General features: G+C 38.2%; 1 protein-coding gene and 1 long non-coding RNA gene across 2 annotated transcripts; one reads left to right on the top strand and one right to left on the bottom strand.

The window, feature by feature from the left end:
* The first annotated feature begins 14,373 nt into the window (after positions 1-14,373).
* LOC141282934 (uncharacterized) lies at positions 14,374-16,321 on the top strand. Its single transcript, XM_073816118.1, has 2 exons — positions 14,374-14,593; positions 14,777-16,321. Exons 1-2 carry the CDS (start codon positions 14,374-14,376, stop codon positions 15,403-15,405), a joined length of 849 nt encoding a protein of 282 aa, XP_073672219.1. The 3' UTR covers positions 15,406-16,321.
* Positions 16,322-16,460: 139 nt separating this feature from the next.
* LOC135752253 (uncharacterized) lies at positions 16,461-18,289 on the bottom strand. The gene is made up of 5 exons (XR_012337711.1): positions 18,178-18,289; positions 18,022-18,060; positions 17,755-17,845; positions 17,494-17,609; positions 16,461-17,366 (listed from the first exon to the last, which is right to left on the bottom strand). It is a non-coding gene; the product is annotated as an uncharacterized lncRNA (long non-coding RNA).
* Positions 18,290-18,749: the final 460 nt, after the last annotated feature.

Genomic DNA, 18,749 nt, shown 5'->3' with positions numbered 1-18,749 from the left:
ATTTAGCAATACTGACTCAAGTGACTCACACAACCCGGATCACTTTAGTGAGTGACTCACAATAACCTGGATCCTTAAAAGGAATGGAGTTTGCCAGGCCTACATCATATACTTAAAAATACATGTTACTAGTGTTGTAGTTCTTGAGACCGGTCTCGGTCTCAAGACCACTTTTTAAAGGTCTTGGTCTCGTCTTGGAATCGACCGCATTTTTACTCGGTCTCGTCTCGATCTCAGACAAAGAGGACTCGGAATTTTATTTCAAGACCGGCCAAGACCACAACTAATGGCACACTGCAAAAAAATGATTTTCAAGAAAAATAAATCTTAGTATTTTTGTCCTGTTTTCAGTAAAAATATCTAAAAATTCTTAAATTAAGATGCTTTTTCTTAATGAACAAATACGACCCAAGAAAAAAAGTCTAGTTTTTATATATTATTTTTTAGGCCCATTTTGCCTTTATTTGATAGACAGTAGTTAGAGAGATGACAGGAAAGTACAGGGTGGAGAGAGGGGTATAGGATCGGCAAAGGACCTCGAGCCGAGATTTGAACTCGGGTCGCCGGAAGTTGTCTTGGTCTTGACTCGGTCTCGACCCTTTAAAGTCTTGGTCTTGTCTCGGTCTTGGCCTCTCTTGGTCTTGGTCATGACTTGGTCTTGTGGTCTTGACCACAACACTACATGTTACTCACATATAATTGAAGCACAGTTTGTGCTGAATACAGTGTTTTGTGATATTAGCCATTAATATGTTTAAAGTAACTGAAATGTGAAGTAGACCAAATGTAAGAGCATGTCAGAACCTCTGCCAGTGTCCCAAAATGGTCTGACCCCAGGGGGTTAAGTAAAATTATTTTTGTTTCATTCGGCCAACTACGGCAGCATGTTTTATTTGGATTTATCTACTGTGCCACTCGCAAACTTCTGGACAAACAGTGTCTTTACAGCACAAACCTCTGAATTGTAGGAAAAAGGAACAGAATTTTCCCGTCAATGGAACTGCAATGTGAGCTGAATGATTAAGTAAAATCTGTTAAATCTGTAATTATTTAACTACAATTTACTACACATTTGTGAAAGTTTAAGTTGGTGTTGCTTACTGCAATGTACCATCATGACAACCAAGCTAAAATTTGTGCAAATGCTAGCTAGAAAATTATTTTAAAGATATTGTTAGCTCATAAACATTACTCAGATGTTTAAGTCTTTAACTTATGTGTTTTCTGATTAGATGTTTTGTCTGAAGTGTAGAAATCATGAAAAGGAAAGCAGAAAAAGATAGAAAGATACATTCATTTTTACAAAAAGAGACAATGGTTTTCTTTTCATTCCATGTCACAAACTTATCATCATGGATAACTTTTATACCACTACCCCCTCCACATTAAAGTTTTTGTTCTGCTTGAATAAACATTTCAACCATAACTCATTATTTTTAGGCTATGGTTCCGCGCGACACTTTTTTCACAGTCCGATGTTGTTTTAAGTCTTTATAGCACAGATAAGTTGTATATGCAAACTAATTTTCCCAACAATTAGCTTGCATTATTAGCATCTAAATATTAAACTAAGTTAAAATAGGGTTGTTATCGAATAATGTTCAAATGCTATACAGACATTTCTTAATCCAGAGGTGAAGCTCCAGTACTCCAGAACTCTTCAGGGAGACAGAATAAGCTTTAACAGTGAATGCTGCACAAGTTACCCCTGGTTAAAATATTCCATAAGTGAAGACTCTGCCTTCTTTTAAGCTTGTAGACATTTTAGCCTTCCCACCAACACATAATCAGCATTCAGTGCAAGCTCAGGATTTAAAAAATGGAAAAAGTCGACATTCAAAGATGGTGGAATAGCTGAACACAGTAAAACTGAGCATCATAGGGATGCGATGATGGCATGGAAAGAATTTGAGATGTCTGAAAAAGCATCAATCTCTACTTGAAAATTTAAACAAAGAGTACCTTAAGAAGGTTAAAGAAAATGATGTTATAACGTTTGCTTAGGTTTTGCTTTACACTGTAACATAAAACATTGGTCAAAGAGGACACAAATGTGCAGAGACGTGTTAGACAGTTTTATGTGCACTGTAATGCCCACTGTCTCAACCTTGTGCTTGTTGACACAGTTAAAGCCATCCCAGAAGCCAACTTCTTCTTTTCTTTGTTACAAAAACTGTATGTCTTCATGTCTTGGATCAGTGATGCACCAAAAGTGGTTGAATTCTGGTTGAAATCCAGGTGCTCCCAGAGAACTCCACTGGTTGACACATGATGGGCCTGCAGGTATTTGGCCTATCACAACTTAATGGACAGGTTGCCAGCAGTAGTACTAGTCCTAGAAGAAATAGCTGGTGAAAATACTGGGGAAAGGTCAGTGGATGCCCAAAGTCTTTTGTTCCAAACTGCCTTGGAGTTCATTGCATTTCTAGCAACATTTAAAAAACTTTTTGGGGATGCAAAATTCCTGTCTGACATGCTCCAATATTCATGTCTTGATTTGGCAAAAAAGTAGAAGTAGTTAAAGAGCCACACAGATCCAAAATCGAAACTAACCTTTATTGCAGTGTGTCGTGTAGCTGTCCATCAATGTAAACAACGTGTAAAGTAGTTGAACTAAAAAGTGCACGATTAATAAAGTTATTGGCTTCTTAAGCAGGGAGTCGACTCTGAATCGCTGAAACGAGTCATTATATGGATTGAATCTCCTGCCTGTCTCTATCCACGTCACACGAACGCATCCACGTCACATGAGATACTATCTCCGCCTACAGCCTTGCCCGGGAGAAACGAAAACTATGACCCGCCCACAGCTAGTTAGTGTGTGTGAGTGTAAACATCAGCTCACGCTGTGTTTTCAGCTTGTGTTGTTTTCACTACTAAAGGAGACTTTTTCAAGGAGGGATATACTAAACGTGTCTGACTGTGAAGAATCAGTGGTTAAAATTAATTTTTAACAGAGGGATTTAGACGTTTGGAAATGAAAGATGGTTCAGTACCCACTTTATTTGGAACAACATGCGTCTCCTAACCACAACCTGTAAGTAAGATTATAGCTACATACTTGCATAAAAGAGTGTAAAATGTCTATATTCGTTTTTATTGCTTGGATTAATGATGAATGATATCATTGTTTAAACTCTAACTTATATACTGTCAGAGTCACGATAGCAAGCGGTTTTGCTATGACCCGGTTAGTTTACATAAATGCTTAAATGAGTGTAAAATTGTTAGTTTCAATCGTCGTTTGTATTGGTTGGATTAATGATGAATGATGTTGTGTGTTTAAACTGTTAATTTACTGTCAGAGAGTCACCTTAGCAAACGGCTAACGTATGCTCATTTACGGTTTTGTTCTGACCCGGTTAGTTTACATAAATGCTTAAATGAGTGTAAAATGTTTGTTTCAATCGTCGTTGTTATTGCTTGGATTAATGATGAATGATGTGTATTGATGTCGATAATGTCTTCTCAGTAAATCATGTTAGCACGAGGTCAATACATGTTGCACTGTTGTTGGTCTGTGCCACCGATCTGTGCAAAGACACTGTGTCAGTTGACCAATCAGAGCAGAGTAGGCTACTGAAAGGTGGGGTTTAGGCAGATTGAGTCGTTGAACGGCTTCACACGAATCGTTTGAGGATCTCTGAGAAATGGGGTAATTTTAAATTTATATTTTGAGAAAATTAAAGTGTTTTTTGACCTTGCATGCATTTAAACCTGTTGTCCGGGACTTATAAATAGTGATAGGATGCTTAAAATTATCATCTTACTGGTTCTATAAGGCACTTAGTTGTGCCTTGAACATGAGCTTTACCAAGTAAAAAGAATTTTGAACCAAAAGGTTAACACTCTGGGGTCGACTGCGGCGCCGCAAACTCTTCATTTTTCAATCACTCCGCAAAGAGACTTAAATTACTCTGCTGATTTTGAACATACATATATGATTTATACATCATTTAAAACGTTAAAGTGTCTAGTTTTTTTTCTGTCCACTCCCAATAAAAACAGAAAATAAACATAATGTGCGTTTTGTTCGCTCTCCATCAGTGAAGTCCTTTCAGAAACGCGTCAGAAAAATTTACTGTAACTTAACGAATACTTTTCATAGATACAAAAGATAAATGTCTACATAATGCTTGGAATGTCTGCTTTTAAATAATGTAAGTGAGATCGAAAACAGATATTGTCATTCGGTGTAAACTGTATGAGAAGGAGGAGAGGGACTGTCTTTCTCCTGTTACCTGTAATGAGATGAGATCGCCACACCCCTGCGCCATTGAAATGAACGCGCAGAGACATCCATATGCATAACTCGTGCCTCCTGCAGTCAATGGATATGCAATTCACAATCCAGTTTATCCATTCCTTGTTGTTTCATCCGAGTGAACCAAACATGACATCTAAATCCTTATTTACTTGCGTATGTGTGTCAGTATCTCCAGACGGCGGTGTTTTCTTTGTTTTTCCATCAAACAGTTCACACAACGGGAACATACACGAACACACGAGTAAGGAAATTTATTTCTTTACTTGCGTCAAGCTTATATCTCCGCACAGCAAGTTTATTAAACACAGGATCCCTCGCATGTGCACACATACTGCTTTCATGATCAACACGTGAGGGAGTAATGGCAGCAGCTGTAAACAAACATTGATAAGTTTATCACGCTTGTCCCTTGTTGTGTTTCTACTATAATGATTACAAAAACACAAATAAGAGTCCAGACAACGATAGGCAGTTCTTAATTTGAGCTTTTTACTGCACAAAAGTAAACCTCTCGCTAGCCAACCAAACATTTTACGATGGCCAAACAGTACCTTTACCATGATTAGGCTACTATGGTTTTTAAAAGGTAACTTATACTTGTGAAATTAATAGAAACTATTTCAATAGAAATATATAAATAATGTGTGTGTGTGTATTTACATACATATATTGAACATGTTTGTTATAACTTCCCAAGTAAACCTTAACATGGTTTTACTACAGAGAAAGTTACATTCCTCTTGAACATTCCTACAAGGTGTCAGGAAAAACTTTGGAGTCAAGTGCAAGTTAACAATGTTTATTGAGAAAAAAATAAAGAATTAGAGAGCTGGAGTGTAAAGTCACTGGTAAGATCCACACACTGCACACACCCTCGACTCACTCTGGATGTAAACACTACTGTGGGAATGATGCACGCCCAACAGTAGGAGACAGTGAAAGAAAGAGAAAGAGAGAGAGCCACCCACGCACACCGTCGAGAACACCAGCACAGTCACCACACGCAACAGAGGGATGAAACACGCCGCCCTGAAGGTGGATGACAGGCGGAGATGGAAGGTGGACAATCCAAAGTTCTCAGACGGGGTAATCCACTGTGGAATCCTGATGTAGATGAAGCCACCCGGAAATAACTGGTAACCGCCTAATGACGAAGCGAACCAGCTGTTCCGAGAGACAAACAGTCAATAGAGTCAATGTAATCCACAATGGTGAAATAGAGTAATCCACTCACGGGTGATGATGCAAGCCGATGTGAAACAGAGACAGCTGGTGTACCGCCTAAAAACGAAGCGAACCAGCTGTTCCGAGAGACACAAAAAGTCAATGAGTTCCAGTAATCCACAAGCGAGCGGTCCGGGCGAAGACGAGCCTCCGGATGCCGTAATCCAAACCTGGGGTAACTAGAGGAGGAGACAAGAAAGCGTCCGACAAGACAAGGCAGAGAAGCAAGACTGAGATCAAACAAATAAGCAAAAGGGAGGACAGGACTACGTGCAATATAAAGGAAAAGGTAAACGAGACACCACCGGTGAAGAATTACCGAAACAAGGGGGCGGAGTTAGTGGACACACGAGGAACCGGCACCACAGGTAAACAAACACACACACACACATACCCCACACACAGCCATCGATCACCCAGCAGTCATAACACAAGGCTCATTATGTGGCTCATTATGCAACTCATGTTTAGAATGAGTTTTGTGGACTTATATCAGTGACTTAAAAATTTTGCTTTTTCAAAAACCACACATAAACATTTTTCTCTCAAAAATACAAACATGTACATACATGTGTCACTGATTTGCCAGGTCCTTCCACACACACCCCTCATCAACACCGATCACTATCACCAGAGTACTAATCATTTGCACCTGTCACCCCTCATCAAGCCTTCCCTTTATATACTACTCACAAACACACAGTCATCGTCCGGTCACGTCACAAGAACGCTACTGTCCATGTGATAACCTGACTCTCTAACCTCAGTATCTTTGCAGAACTTCTCCTGAGCATCAGCATCCTCAGCATCATCATCTTATGGATTATCTCTTCCCCAGTGTGTCTGTGATCCCCCTCTGAAGACCTACAACATCCATCGCTACTCTGCATATCAATCATTCAATAAACTCTGTTATATTTTATATATATCTGTATCCGTAGTCTTCTGTCAGTGACAGAAGACCGGACCAAACCAACTAACACCATGTCTCAACAGGATGCTTTCCAGAGCCTTGTGGATACATTACGCAACGAATTGCTACAGACACACCAGACCACTGTTACTCCTCAGGCTACCGTAAACACAGTTCCCATGGCCCATCCAAGTCCATATTCTGGTAACAGCGAGTGAGTGCAAAGGATTTATATTGCAATGTGAACTTATCTTTGAGATGCAACCTAACCGTTTCCCTACAGATAGCAGTAAGATCGCTTTCATCATGTCTCTACTTATAGGAAAAGCGTTACACTGGGCAGTCTCCATCCGAGAACAAAATGGATCCGTTCTCCAATCCTACTGAGCCTTTAATGAACACTTTCGTGAAGTCTTTGGATTTCCAGTAGGTGACAACTCCATTTGTGATGAACTGTACAATATAAAACAAGGTAACGATTCGGCAGCAGAGTTTTCTTTACGTTTTCGCACACTAGCGGCAGCTAGTGGTTGGGATAAACGGGCACTCATCACTACCTATCATAATGGATTAAAAGCGAATCTTCGACTACAACTGGCCACTTTTGATGACAATATTGGGCTAGAACGATTTATTCAAAGAGCGATCAGAACTGAAAACCGCATGCTTGCCTGTAATCCTTCACAATTTGCACTCTACCGCTCACCAGAACCGTCCCCTCCAGGACCAGAACCTATGCAGTTGGATTCCACCCGCATCCCACTGTCAGAGAGACAACTAGGGATGTCACGGTACCAAAAATCTAGTAGTCGGTACCAATACCACAAAAAAAATACACGGTACTCTGTCCCTAAGTTGGTACCACAGTGTGTAAAAAAAGAACAATTATACTTTTTTTTTTTTTTATTAAAACATTTCAACATAATAGAAAACTTTTAAGAGCTTCTGTTTAGGTTGTCTGTGTTTATGTTTGTTGACTTTTCTCCTGACTCTCTTGGTGTACATCCTTCTCTGGCTGATACTGTCAAAAAGAGAGAGAATAAGAAAGATATTTTATTTATTAAACATACTGTCTGACAATGACTAATAAATCAGCTAAGGGTACAGGTGCTAAGGTCCATTTATAAACACACACACACACACACACACACATACTCTGAATGCAAGCATTAGTTTAATATCACTCACATTGTTGCAGGATGAAAATAGTTATTAAAATCCCTTAACATTTTAATACTTCATCCAGTAACATTAGGCTACATTTTGCTGAAAGGATGACTAAATGGCGATGCATGGTCGCCCGTTTATAGATAGTTTATAATGTTGCAAATGCATCCCCTTATTAACAAATAACTGACTTACACGAAACATTAACATCTAGCATAAAGTTAGCTGTTTACACGGCATTAATGACAGCTGCCTCAAACAAACATAATATTGGGTCTGGGTTTCAGTATAAAATTAAAGTTTTACAGTTTGTATATAATGTTAATGTGAATTAAAACTTACCTTGAATTCTTTAAAGAGATCAAGAGCTTTGCCATATTCTATGTTTGATAGCGACAAACTACTTTAGAGAGATTCCCGTGTGCTCATACGAGGCGTTCTTCCTCTTCTTTAACTCTTGTGGAGCGTGAAATACACACGCGTGTATATGCTGCCCCCATCAGTCCCGGAAGAGTATTGCAGTCTCTGTACCTCCGGTACCAGAGAAAGCAGGTACCGTCATGTAAAAAAAAAATCTTAAAAAAAACTCTTCATTTATCAATCACTCCCCAAAGAGACTTAGATAACTCTGCTGATTTTGGACATACAGATATGATTTATACATCCTTTAAAACATGAAATAGTCTAGTTTTTTTCTGTCCACTCCCAATAAAAACAGCATGTTGTGCTTTTCGCAAAATTAAGAAAATAAACATGATGCGCGTTTTGTTCTCTCTCCCTCAGTGAAGTCCTTTCAGAAACACGTCAGAAAAATCCTCAGTGAAGTCCTTTCAGAAACACGTCAGAAAAATGAACTGTAACTTAACAAATACTTGTCATAGAAACAAAAGATAAATGTCTACATAATGCTTGGAATGTCTGCTTTTGGAAGATGTAAGTGAAATCAAAAACAAATATTGTAATTCGTTGTTAACTGTATTAGAAGAGAGAGATGTACCGTCTTTCTTCTGTTGCTTCATTATCTATAATGAGCCACGCCCCGCTCCATTGAAGAGAAGAGCAGAGATCATCCATATTCATTAGTCAACCCCACAGTCAATGGAAATTTCGTCTCTGCAGCCATTCACTGCTGTGTTGAGTTTTAATCCGAGTGCTGGAAACATGACATCTACTTGTTTACTCGTGACTGTAACTAAAGTTATCTCCAGACGCGAGTGTGACTTGATCGACGTCCAAACGCACACACAAACACACAATGCCTCATATTTGAAGCGCTTTGTGGTATCATTATAAAAGATGCGATGCACACATCACATAACTGTTTACTCGCACCTAAATCTCCAGACAGATGCGAGTGTGTGTGCTTCGTCTGTGTGACGCGATGTCCAAATGCACACACAAAGACACAATGCCTCATTTGGCGCGCTTTTTGGTATTCTTATAAAAGACGATTGCAAACATCACATCTACTTGGTTACTCTCGCCTGTAAATAAAAGTTATCTCCATGCGCTTATGTTTTCTTTGTGCTTCCGTCAGACGCGATCAACGGCCAAACACACACACAAACACACAATGCCTCATATTTGACCCACTTTGTATTAAGACGCATCTAAACACATCTAAAACCCAGTTTATTCGCGTATATCTCTGCACAGTAAGTTTATTTAACGCAGGATCATGCATGTGAAGGCATTTCTTTTGTGTTGCTTTCACAAACACGTAACAATAATGGCGTCTTCACATTCCTGCTGAAAGGCTCATTATGCAGCTCATTATGCAATTGTTTTGTTCTTCAGCTGTCAATCACAGATTATTCAAGAGCTTCCAGCGTCCTTGCATATTGCCTTCCTAACCAAAAAGTGACTTTGAAATTGTAAATCAATATATTGTGTTATGTGAAGGAGTAAACAGAATGATTTTCACATCATTTTAAAGAAAAAACTCTAGACTACTAGATCCTGTTTTGAAAAGTCTTGGGAAAACATGTTTAGAATGAGTTTTGTGGAGTTATATCAGTCACTTAAATTTTTTTATTTTTGAAAAACCACGCATAAACATTTTTCTCTCAAAAATACAAACATGTACATACATGTTAATCATATAACCCCTAAGACCCCAGAGGGTTAAAGAGGGGTTGTGCTTATACTGTGCCAATAAAGGACATCTCATCTCCGAATGTCCCATCCGTCCACCCCAGGCGTTGGTGAGTATTGTCCAACCATATTTATACACCTCTTACCACAAAGGTGAAATTATCCTACCGTAACGTCTCCATTATAGTATCTGCACTCCTTGATTCAGGGTCGGCTGGGAACTTCATCTCTTCCCAGTTATGTAGACAGTACCACATCAAGAAGGAATCCATCGAGCAAAAATTAAAAGTGCAGTCAATCACCGGAAAACCTCTCAACCGCTCTGATATCCGTCAACGATCTGGGGAAATCACTCTGACAGTGGGAATCTTACATCAGAAAAGGATAAAATTTCTGGTCCTGGAGAATTCCACTGCAGATGTGATTCTTGGACGCCCATGGTTGATGGAACACCATCCGGAGCTCTCTTGGGAAACAGGAGAAATTAAACGCTGGAGTAATCAATGTTTTTCAAGAGGTTTCCCAAATCTTCCAAAACCTCTTCATCCTCGTGAAAAACTTCAGGTATGCAAGCACCTCCATTGAAAGTCCTAACGAAAATGTTCCCCTGGACTGGAGAACCCTGCGACGTACCATCACTGCATCACTGGTTCCGAGAGAGCGAAACGGTCTGGGACTCAGCTCATCATCACCTTCAATCCGCCATTCGCCGTCATCAACAGCATGCAGATACCAGAAGGGCCCCTACACCGAACTTTCAAGTTGGTGATAAGTTTTGGTTATCCACTCAAAATATCCGTCTCAGATTACCCTGCAAGAAGCTGAGTCCCAGGTACATTGGCCCATTTACCATCATCAAAGAGGTCAATCCGGTAGCCTTTCAACTCCGTCTCCCAGCACATTACCGGATTCACCTTGTGTTTCACGTCTCACAATTGAAACGATTTATCTCACCTGTCACTTCTGTTCCTCCCACAGGACCTGGTGAAGAAGCCCCCCCTCTTGATGAAGAGGAGACCATCTACACCGTCAGGCAGCTCTTGGAGTCCAGACGGCCAGGTGGGCGGTGTTTTTTCCTGCAAGCTTTGTAGTCATAAACATAGTAGAACATCTAAGGAACACTAATCTACTGATTGGACACTTTAGTTTCTTAGCATGTTTTTATACAGTTTCGAAATGTTTTCTCTCTCCCAAAATGTGTCACTACCGAAACACAACAACATTTGATATAAAAAATAGGTTTTTAATAGCCTATTCTGATTTTCTGTACATTAACCTTCTAAATATTTTTTTATTTTTTTTCATGGTTATACTGATTGGAAATATAATTTTAACAAAACTATAATACTACACTATAATACCACTATAGTGGTTTATCAAATGAAATGCATTTTGAAAGCAATATTTCTCTGTAATTGCCATACATGCACTGATACAGATTTGAAATTCAAGAATTCATTAGTTTAAATTTTTATCTAACTAAATAAAATTATGTCATCTTTTCTGATAACAAAACCTATTTTATTTTTCTAGAACATTATTTGTTTCGGTCGGGACAGTAATGTTTCGGAAGTGACATCCATATTGGATTGTCCATATTTTGTGTAAAAAAAAGTAATAAGTTAGTCAAAAATGATTGGCATTATGCAGTCAAAACATACAGCACAAAAAATATCTCAAGCAACACCACATAAAAGCACTTTGCACGGACATTACACTGAAGAGATGGCGGATAGTTCAGACCGTAAAGGGATGCAAGATAGCCGATTTTTTCGAGTTTTATGTGTATCGTGTATAGTTTATGTGTTTATGTGTATATTGGCCAATATGTGGCTGCTGTGTTCACCGACATTATCACTTGCATTATTTATAGACAGAGTGCTGGAAGATACAAGCGATTGCAGGTCATGTGACTTTTAAAACAAACAACCTTTCCGTGACAACATTGAAAGCTCAGCCTAACAGCTGATCATAACTGAACAAAGCGGGTTTTTATTTCTATATAATTTTTTTATTTATATATATTTGTAGTAGTAAAGTGCTAGAAATCAATATCCTTTGCTGATAGTTTCTCATCATTGTGGAGAGTGCAGTTCATGGTTCCATAGAAACATCACCTGTTTTTACTATTTGTTAAATATAGTTTTTTAAGTTCAATAAATGTTACTTTTTTAAATTGAGACATTTATAATGTAAACTGAGTGAGCAAAAGCAGTATCGGCTCCAAGTATCGGCTCAAGAAAATCGGCAGCCTGTATCGGTATCGGCATTGGCACAAAAAAAATCCATATGGGTCGATCCCTTAAAAGAACTATACACACAGAACTGTCTTTTAACCATCTTCCTGGGTTTGTCCTGTCTTTTCCTCCATTCTTTTCTGACATTTCTTTGCTCCCTGTCAGATAATTCTTTGATACTTTTCAGCATCCCTTCTTCCCTGCGTTTCTGATTTTGTTATCTTTCCTTTTTTAAGTATTCTTGGTACCTTTCTTGGTCCTCCCTCAATCTTTGTATGTATTTTCTCAATCTGTCCGCTATACTTTCATCTTTCCGTTTATGCATATTGGCAATTCCTCTCTCTCTGTAGCTATCTCTACAAATTAACCAAAGATATTTACATTTACATTATTAGTGTGAGCCTGCCCTGTCTACACTTAACAATGACATGTCAATTTACTATGATACTGATTAGTGCTATCTGTTATATCAATTATATAAAGCAATCAGTCAAAGTCCCGCTAAATAAGCGCAGAAAGTTTTCCTAGAGACCAGAGGTAGAATCATATAGCCTTCATTTATCTCAATTATGAGTCAAGCTACTATGAATTAATTAAATTAATCTGGACTAGTTCATTTTATCTTAGTTTGTAGTCCTAGTCAAATCACATACAACATTACAGAAATATGACTGACAAATTATTTGTACTGAAAAAGAATATATGTGCACTTGAAAGTTTCTATTTATTTATTAAAATAAAGAAATAAGTGTCATTTTGTCACTACCGAAACAATCACGTCACAACCGAAAAGTCAACACATGTTTCGGTTGTGACTGTTTCGGTAGTGACAATTTAAGCTAACTTTGATCCTACTGCTAAGATGCTAATTAGTACGTAGTTAGCCAACACAGTTCTCGACATTGAAACATGAGTAAAACCTAAATGACCAGTAGAAACATTTAAAAAAAATTAATTAATCATTGAAAATGTGTGATCGGTAGTGACATTCATAAATGTCACACACTGATTTCCAAACTTTTGATCACATTTACTTCAAAACCATGGGACTGATCTAATCGCCATGCCACCACGAGGGAGCGAGGCACAGACAAAGTTTCTGGTTCAAAATTGAGGGGAGTGGCTTAAAGCAGTATTATATTATTGACCAAACTATGCAATGTTTCGGTAGTGACGTGAAAATGCGGGACAGTGTTTTTTTTACATGATTATTCATGATTTTTACTGAAAATATCCAATAAATATATTTTTGGTTTTAATTTACAAAAGTATTCAAAATGATACTTCTTTAAAAAATTATAAAAAAAATATTTCATATTTTTTTTCTATGGTGAAATTCAGACCTTGGGGTTTGGGACAACCACCTCTCAATTGAAAGCACCATATAAATGATGATATTTTATATATAAAGCCTGCAGCTACCTCAAATATTACTTTGGGTTTTGATTGCTATTTGCTTATATTTTTTTATTATTAAAAATTTTCCTACGTTAATGCTTTTTAAATTAGTTTTTTGGTTCCGGGACAGCAATTTGCACGAATTCAGTAGAATGGCCCATATACTACTCACAAACACAGTCATCGTCCGGTCACCTCACAAGAACGCTACTGTCCATGTGATAACCTGACTCTCTAACTTCTTTATCTTTGCAGAACTTCTCCTGAGCATATTCATCATCATCATCATCATCATCATTTTATGGATTATCTCTTCCCCAGTGTGTCTGTGATCCCCTCTGAAGACCTACAACATCCATCGCTACTCTGCATATCAATCATTCAATAAACTCTGTTATATTTAATATATATCTGTCTCCGTAGTCTTCTGTCAGTGACAACATGTTGATTATATAATATTGCAGCCCAGTATGTGATGAACACAGTGTTATGAGACTTATGCCATTAATATGTTTTTAAGCAACTGAAAAAAGCACAAATGTCAGTGCATGTCGAAACTTCCCCAGGGCCCTAAAAACCCCTTAGACCCCAGAGGGTTAAACGGGATACAGAAACCATGCAGTATTATTAGACCTAGCTGTTTTTGTTAAGCCATATAAGGATGTTTTTCAGGGATTCTTTGGGTCAGTGGTTTTCAAACTTTTTAAAGAGCGAGCCTAAAAAAAGATTATGGGACCCCTATTACAATCTCTCTCTGCCATCACGACTACTGGGAAATTCTGAGGGCTGATGCACATGTTTAACACATATAACTACAGTTCCATGACTTTTCTTAAATTAATGTAAATTTTATTTTAACATTGTTATTTTATTAAAATTATAAAACACAAAAGAGTTCTGAGTATTTCTACCTTGAATGGCCATGGCGGTCAATTTGACCGCACATATTACAGGCGTTGTATCTCCTCAGCGCTTTTTCCCGCCGTTAAAGATGTGCGTAGCTGTTGCCTAGCAACCTTTCTCTGGCAGTTTTGTATGCTTTTGCTAAGCTAAAACTTAGCTTTACCGTCAAAATGGCAACAAGAAAGAAAATGACTGTCACTGAGGTTTTATCCTTGCTTGAGAACATTGATGATGCAGAGTCTGATGGAGGAGCAGAGAGCGATGTATCTTGGTCTCTTGACAGTTCGTCTGACACTGATTCTGAGAGTGATTCAGAGATAATTCCGGTTCGTAAAAAAAGGAGAGTGGACACTTCAAATCCGACAACTGTCATTTCATCTGCTACTTTGGGTATGTTATCGATACTATCCTGGCTGTTATCAATAATTACCCACTTCAATATTATAATGAGATAGCCTCTAACAACAACAACAACATTATTATTATTATTATTATTATTATTAGGCTAGCCCTGATGAAACTGATATTTCATAAAATAAACAAACTAATTAGGCTATAATTTTTTGGCGACAGTGCAAAATCCTGAATTATCAGCTGTGCCTGCTGAGCCAAGCACAAGAGCACCTAGCCCGCCACTGGATGACGAAGCTATCTTACTAAATCCACCTTCAGCAGATATCCAAACAGCGAAAGACGGTACTGTGTGGACTGTTATACAGTGCAGTGAAAACAGGGGACGGTTACAAAGCCAGAATGTCATGACAGAAGCTGCAGGACCCACACCATATGCAAAGCGCAACATTGAAGATGACCTCACCGCATTTCTCTGTTTGGTTGAAGATGGCATGTTGAAGCATATCAGGGACTGCACCATTGCTGAAGCACACAGAGTAGAGGAGGACAGCTCATGGGATATAACAGTCGATGAGCTAAAGGGTTTCATTGCCCTCATCTACATTCGTGGTGCGCAAGGTGGAAAAGGCATGGACCTGGCGAGCTTTTGGTCAGCTGACTGGGGTTATGCGTTTTTCAAGGAGACCATGTCCCGAAATAGATTTCAGGAAATCATGCGATTCCTGCGTTTTGATAAAAAGGAGACCAGACGCACACGGCTGCAAGAGAACAAGTTTGCCCTGGTGGCCGAGGTTTGGGAAAAATTTCAGCATCACTTGCTACAAACCCGGCACCGATATAACTGTTGATGAGCAGCTCTTCCCAACAAAAGCAAGGTGTAGCTTTATCCAGTATATAGCAAGCAAACCCGATGAATTTGGTATAAAGTTCTGGCTAGCTGCTGACGTCGATACCAAATATATGCTGAATGGTGCGCCATATCTGGGCAAAGACGAGACACGGAGACCAGGTCAGCGACTTGGAGACAGTGTGGTGTTGAAAATGGCTGAGCCTTACGTGGGGAAGGGGAGGAACATCACCACTGACAACTTTTTTACTTCCCTCGAACTGGCCAAGACACTACAGGCCAAAAAAACCAGCCTCGTTGGCACAATAAATAAGAGCAGACGAGAGCTGCCCCCATGCGTAAAGGAGCAACGGCCGCTGTTCACCACAAAGGTGCTGAAAAGTGAAAATGCAACACTCACAGTCTACCAAGGCAAAACAAAGAAAAACGTCTGCATTCTCAGCACTGTCCACACAGATGTTGCAATCACAAGTGGCCAAAAGGCGAAACCAGAGACAGTCACATACTACAACCGAATCAAGGTCGGGGTAGATGTGCTTGATCAAATGGCAAGAAAATATTCGGTGAAAGCGCCTACACGCAGATGGCCAGTTGCTGTGTTTTATAATATCCTTGACCTTGCTGCGATAAATGCCTCCATCCTCTTTCAGAAATGCACAAATGAGAGAATGTCACGGAGGAACTTTATAATGCGACTCGCTACTGAACTTCGCGCCGGCCACATGAAAGCAAAAGCAACACAGCTGATGGTGCGAGGGCCAGAACCCAGGCAGGAGCAGCAGCAGCAGATGGAGATAAGAAAGCAGTGCCAAGTGCGAATAAACTGCAAGAAAAACAAAACAAAACACACTTGTAACAAATGCCAAAGGGTAGTGTGTGGGAGCTGCATTAGGAAGTTAGAGATTACCTGTGTTGCCTGCGAGTAATCGATCCACATGTGTCAGTGAATGATGGTCGGTGTTTGCCCGAAAGTTAAATGCCTTTTTCAAGACAGACCTCTTAGAGGATAATGCGTTCAGTACACTCTTAAGAAAAATGGTTCTATATAGTACCAAATAAGGGTTCTTCAGCTCGTAACAATAGCAGCACCCTCTTTGGTACTATATAGAACCATTTTTTAGATGGTTCTATATAGAACCTTGCCTTGAAAAGTGCTACATAGAACCTCAGTGGTGCTATAAAGAACCCTTTCATTTATCAGCAGTCAAGAGGATTATTTTTGTTTATATTTTTGTTTTGTTTTGTTATTTATAACACTTTACACAGTTTAACAGTAAACAGAACTGCAAGAATTCAGAAAAATACTTTTATTTTCACTTTTTCATTACATGAGATATCATAAAATAATAAATATGTGCATTAAAATCACAATCAAAATAAATATATGAATTATTATGCAAATATAACAAATCATTACTCAAATAAGATATGGATGTTAAATGACAGCTTCAAAATTAAATAAATGAACAATAACATTTGCCAAAGACAATCATTCAACAATGAGACAACAATAACATAAAATCAATAAAATCTTGACAAATGCAACATCAAAACATGCAAATGATAATAAATACTGAATATTAACATATTATGACATTACATTCGGATTTTAAAATTTTAGCACAAACAGATAGATGGGATAGAATACAAATGAATGGGATGTTAATAATACATTACTAACTGTAAAAATAAACATTGATTGTATCAATGTTTGTAGAATCTCGCCAAAAAAGTCCATATTATTTTGTTTGCTGGATCATTGTACAGTACATGTTCCATTCAATGTTCTTTGTTTTGTGGCAGTGACGTTGAACATTTTGTCAGATAAGAGTAAGATAAGAGATGGTCTACTCTGCTGTTGTCATGTTGATCTTGAGACGCAGGCTGTGATTACCACAGATTCCCATCACCTTGCAGTGGTCATCATCATAGGTTGAGCATCAGGCCGAACAAGATTTGGATCTGTTGGTCATGGGTGAAAGGATAAGACATAAAGACAAAATAAGTTAATATTAGCCTGAAGTTTGCTTACATACTGTATGTAAAACATGATTTGACAGAAGTTTTAATATGATTCAGCTCAAACTACCTGTTTTGTCAGTAAATAGGTGAATGGTTGGCGAGAGATTTATTCTTAAATTGAATAAACATAAACAACTGTTATCAAGTCAATGGCCGACCTGCAGAGCTTCACTCATGATCCACCTACAACAGAGTGACAAAAATAATAAGTAATTCTGCTATTACATGTAAGTGTGCCACAAGATCACACACACAATCTTCAAAATGTTTAAACAGTAAATAACTATTATTTTAATGCCAGCATTGAAAGAAACATGCATATAATCACCTTGAAATACAGGATGTGTCTCTCATATCAAGCGGTCATACGCACTGCCATCTCTCCCAGCATAAGCAAGATTACCTCACATATGAAAACTCTGAAATATCAATAAAAAAACTAAACACATGTTGTAACACATTCTTTTGATAATTAGTTTAATAAACTTAATGTACAATATACATATGCTTTTTAACACTTTAACAAATTATTATCCTAAATCATTGTTAAAGCAGAGTCCCCTACATATATCATTTAAAAGAGTATGAAGCTTACCTGCTATAAAGGGAATGAAGCTGACGGTATAAAGTGTACCTGTTATAAACGATATAAAGTACAATAAGAACACACCAAGCTTCAATTTACATAATGTTTAAACAGTAAATAACTATTATTTTAATGTCAGCATTGAAAGAAACATGCATACATCACCTTTAAAAGCAGGATGTGTCTCTCATATCAAGCGGTCATACACGCTTCCTTTACTCCCAGGAAGATTACCTCACATACGAAAACTCTGAAATATCAATCAAATACTAAACACATGTTGTACCACATTCTTTTGATAATTAGTTTAATAAACTTAATGTACAATATACATGTATTAGCTTTTAAACACTTTAACAAATTAATATCCTAAGTCTTAAAGCAGAGTGTCACGGTGTGTTTAACACCGAATAAAGAAAACTAAGAGAGAACCCAAACGCAAGGATGTATCAAAAATAAACTATATATTTAATAAACAGAACAGAAACACCCACGTGGGGGTAAAACAGAATATAAACTCAACACTGTGATGGGACACAAACTAAACAGGAACAAAACAGGAACTTGAAAACAGAGCACACGGGAAACGAGGAAACTCTGACATTCAACATTTGACAACGCACGCGCACAACACAGAGGACGCGAGGGCATTATAAAGACAGCACATCAATGGGGAACAGGTGAACATAATTAATCACGTAAGACACGAGTACATAAGGGAGTAGGGTAAAAGTGAC

Source organism: Paramisgurnus dabryanus, chromosome 10 (genome assembly GCF_030506205.2).
Source record: "Paramisgurnus dabryanus chromosome 10, PD_genome_1.1, whole genome shotgun sequence".
NCBI classification, from domain to species: Eukaryota; Metazoa; Chordata; class Actinopteri; order Cypriniformes; family Cobitidae; genus Paramisgurnus; species Paramisgurnus dabryanus.
Note: the sequence above shows the minus strand (reverse complement) of the source record. Positions and strands in the feature narration are given on the sequence as shown.

Bases quoted from the DNA above. Each gene is read 5' to 3' on its own strand.
- LOC141282934 (XM_073816118.1), top strand. From the start codon at position 14,374: ATGGCAACAAGAAAGAAAATGACTGTCACTGAGGTTTTATCCTTGCTT. The intron at 14,594-14,776 runs GTATGTTATCGA...TTTTGGCGACAG, and splicing joins CATTTCATCTGCTACTTTGG to TGCAAAATCCTGAATTATCA.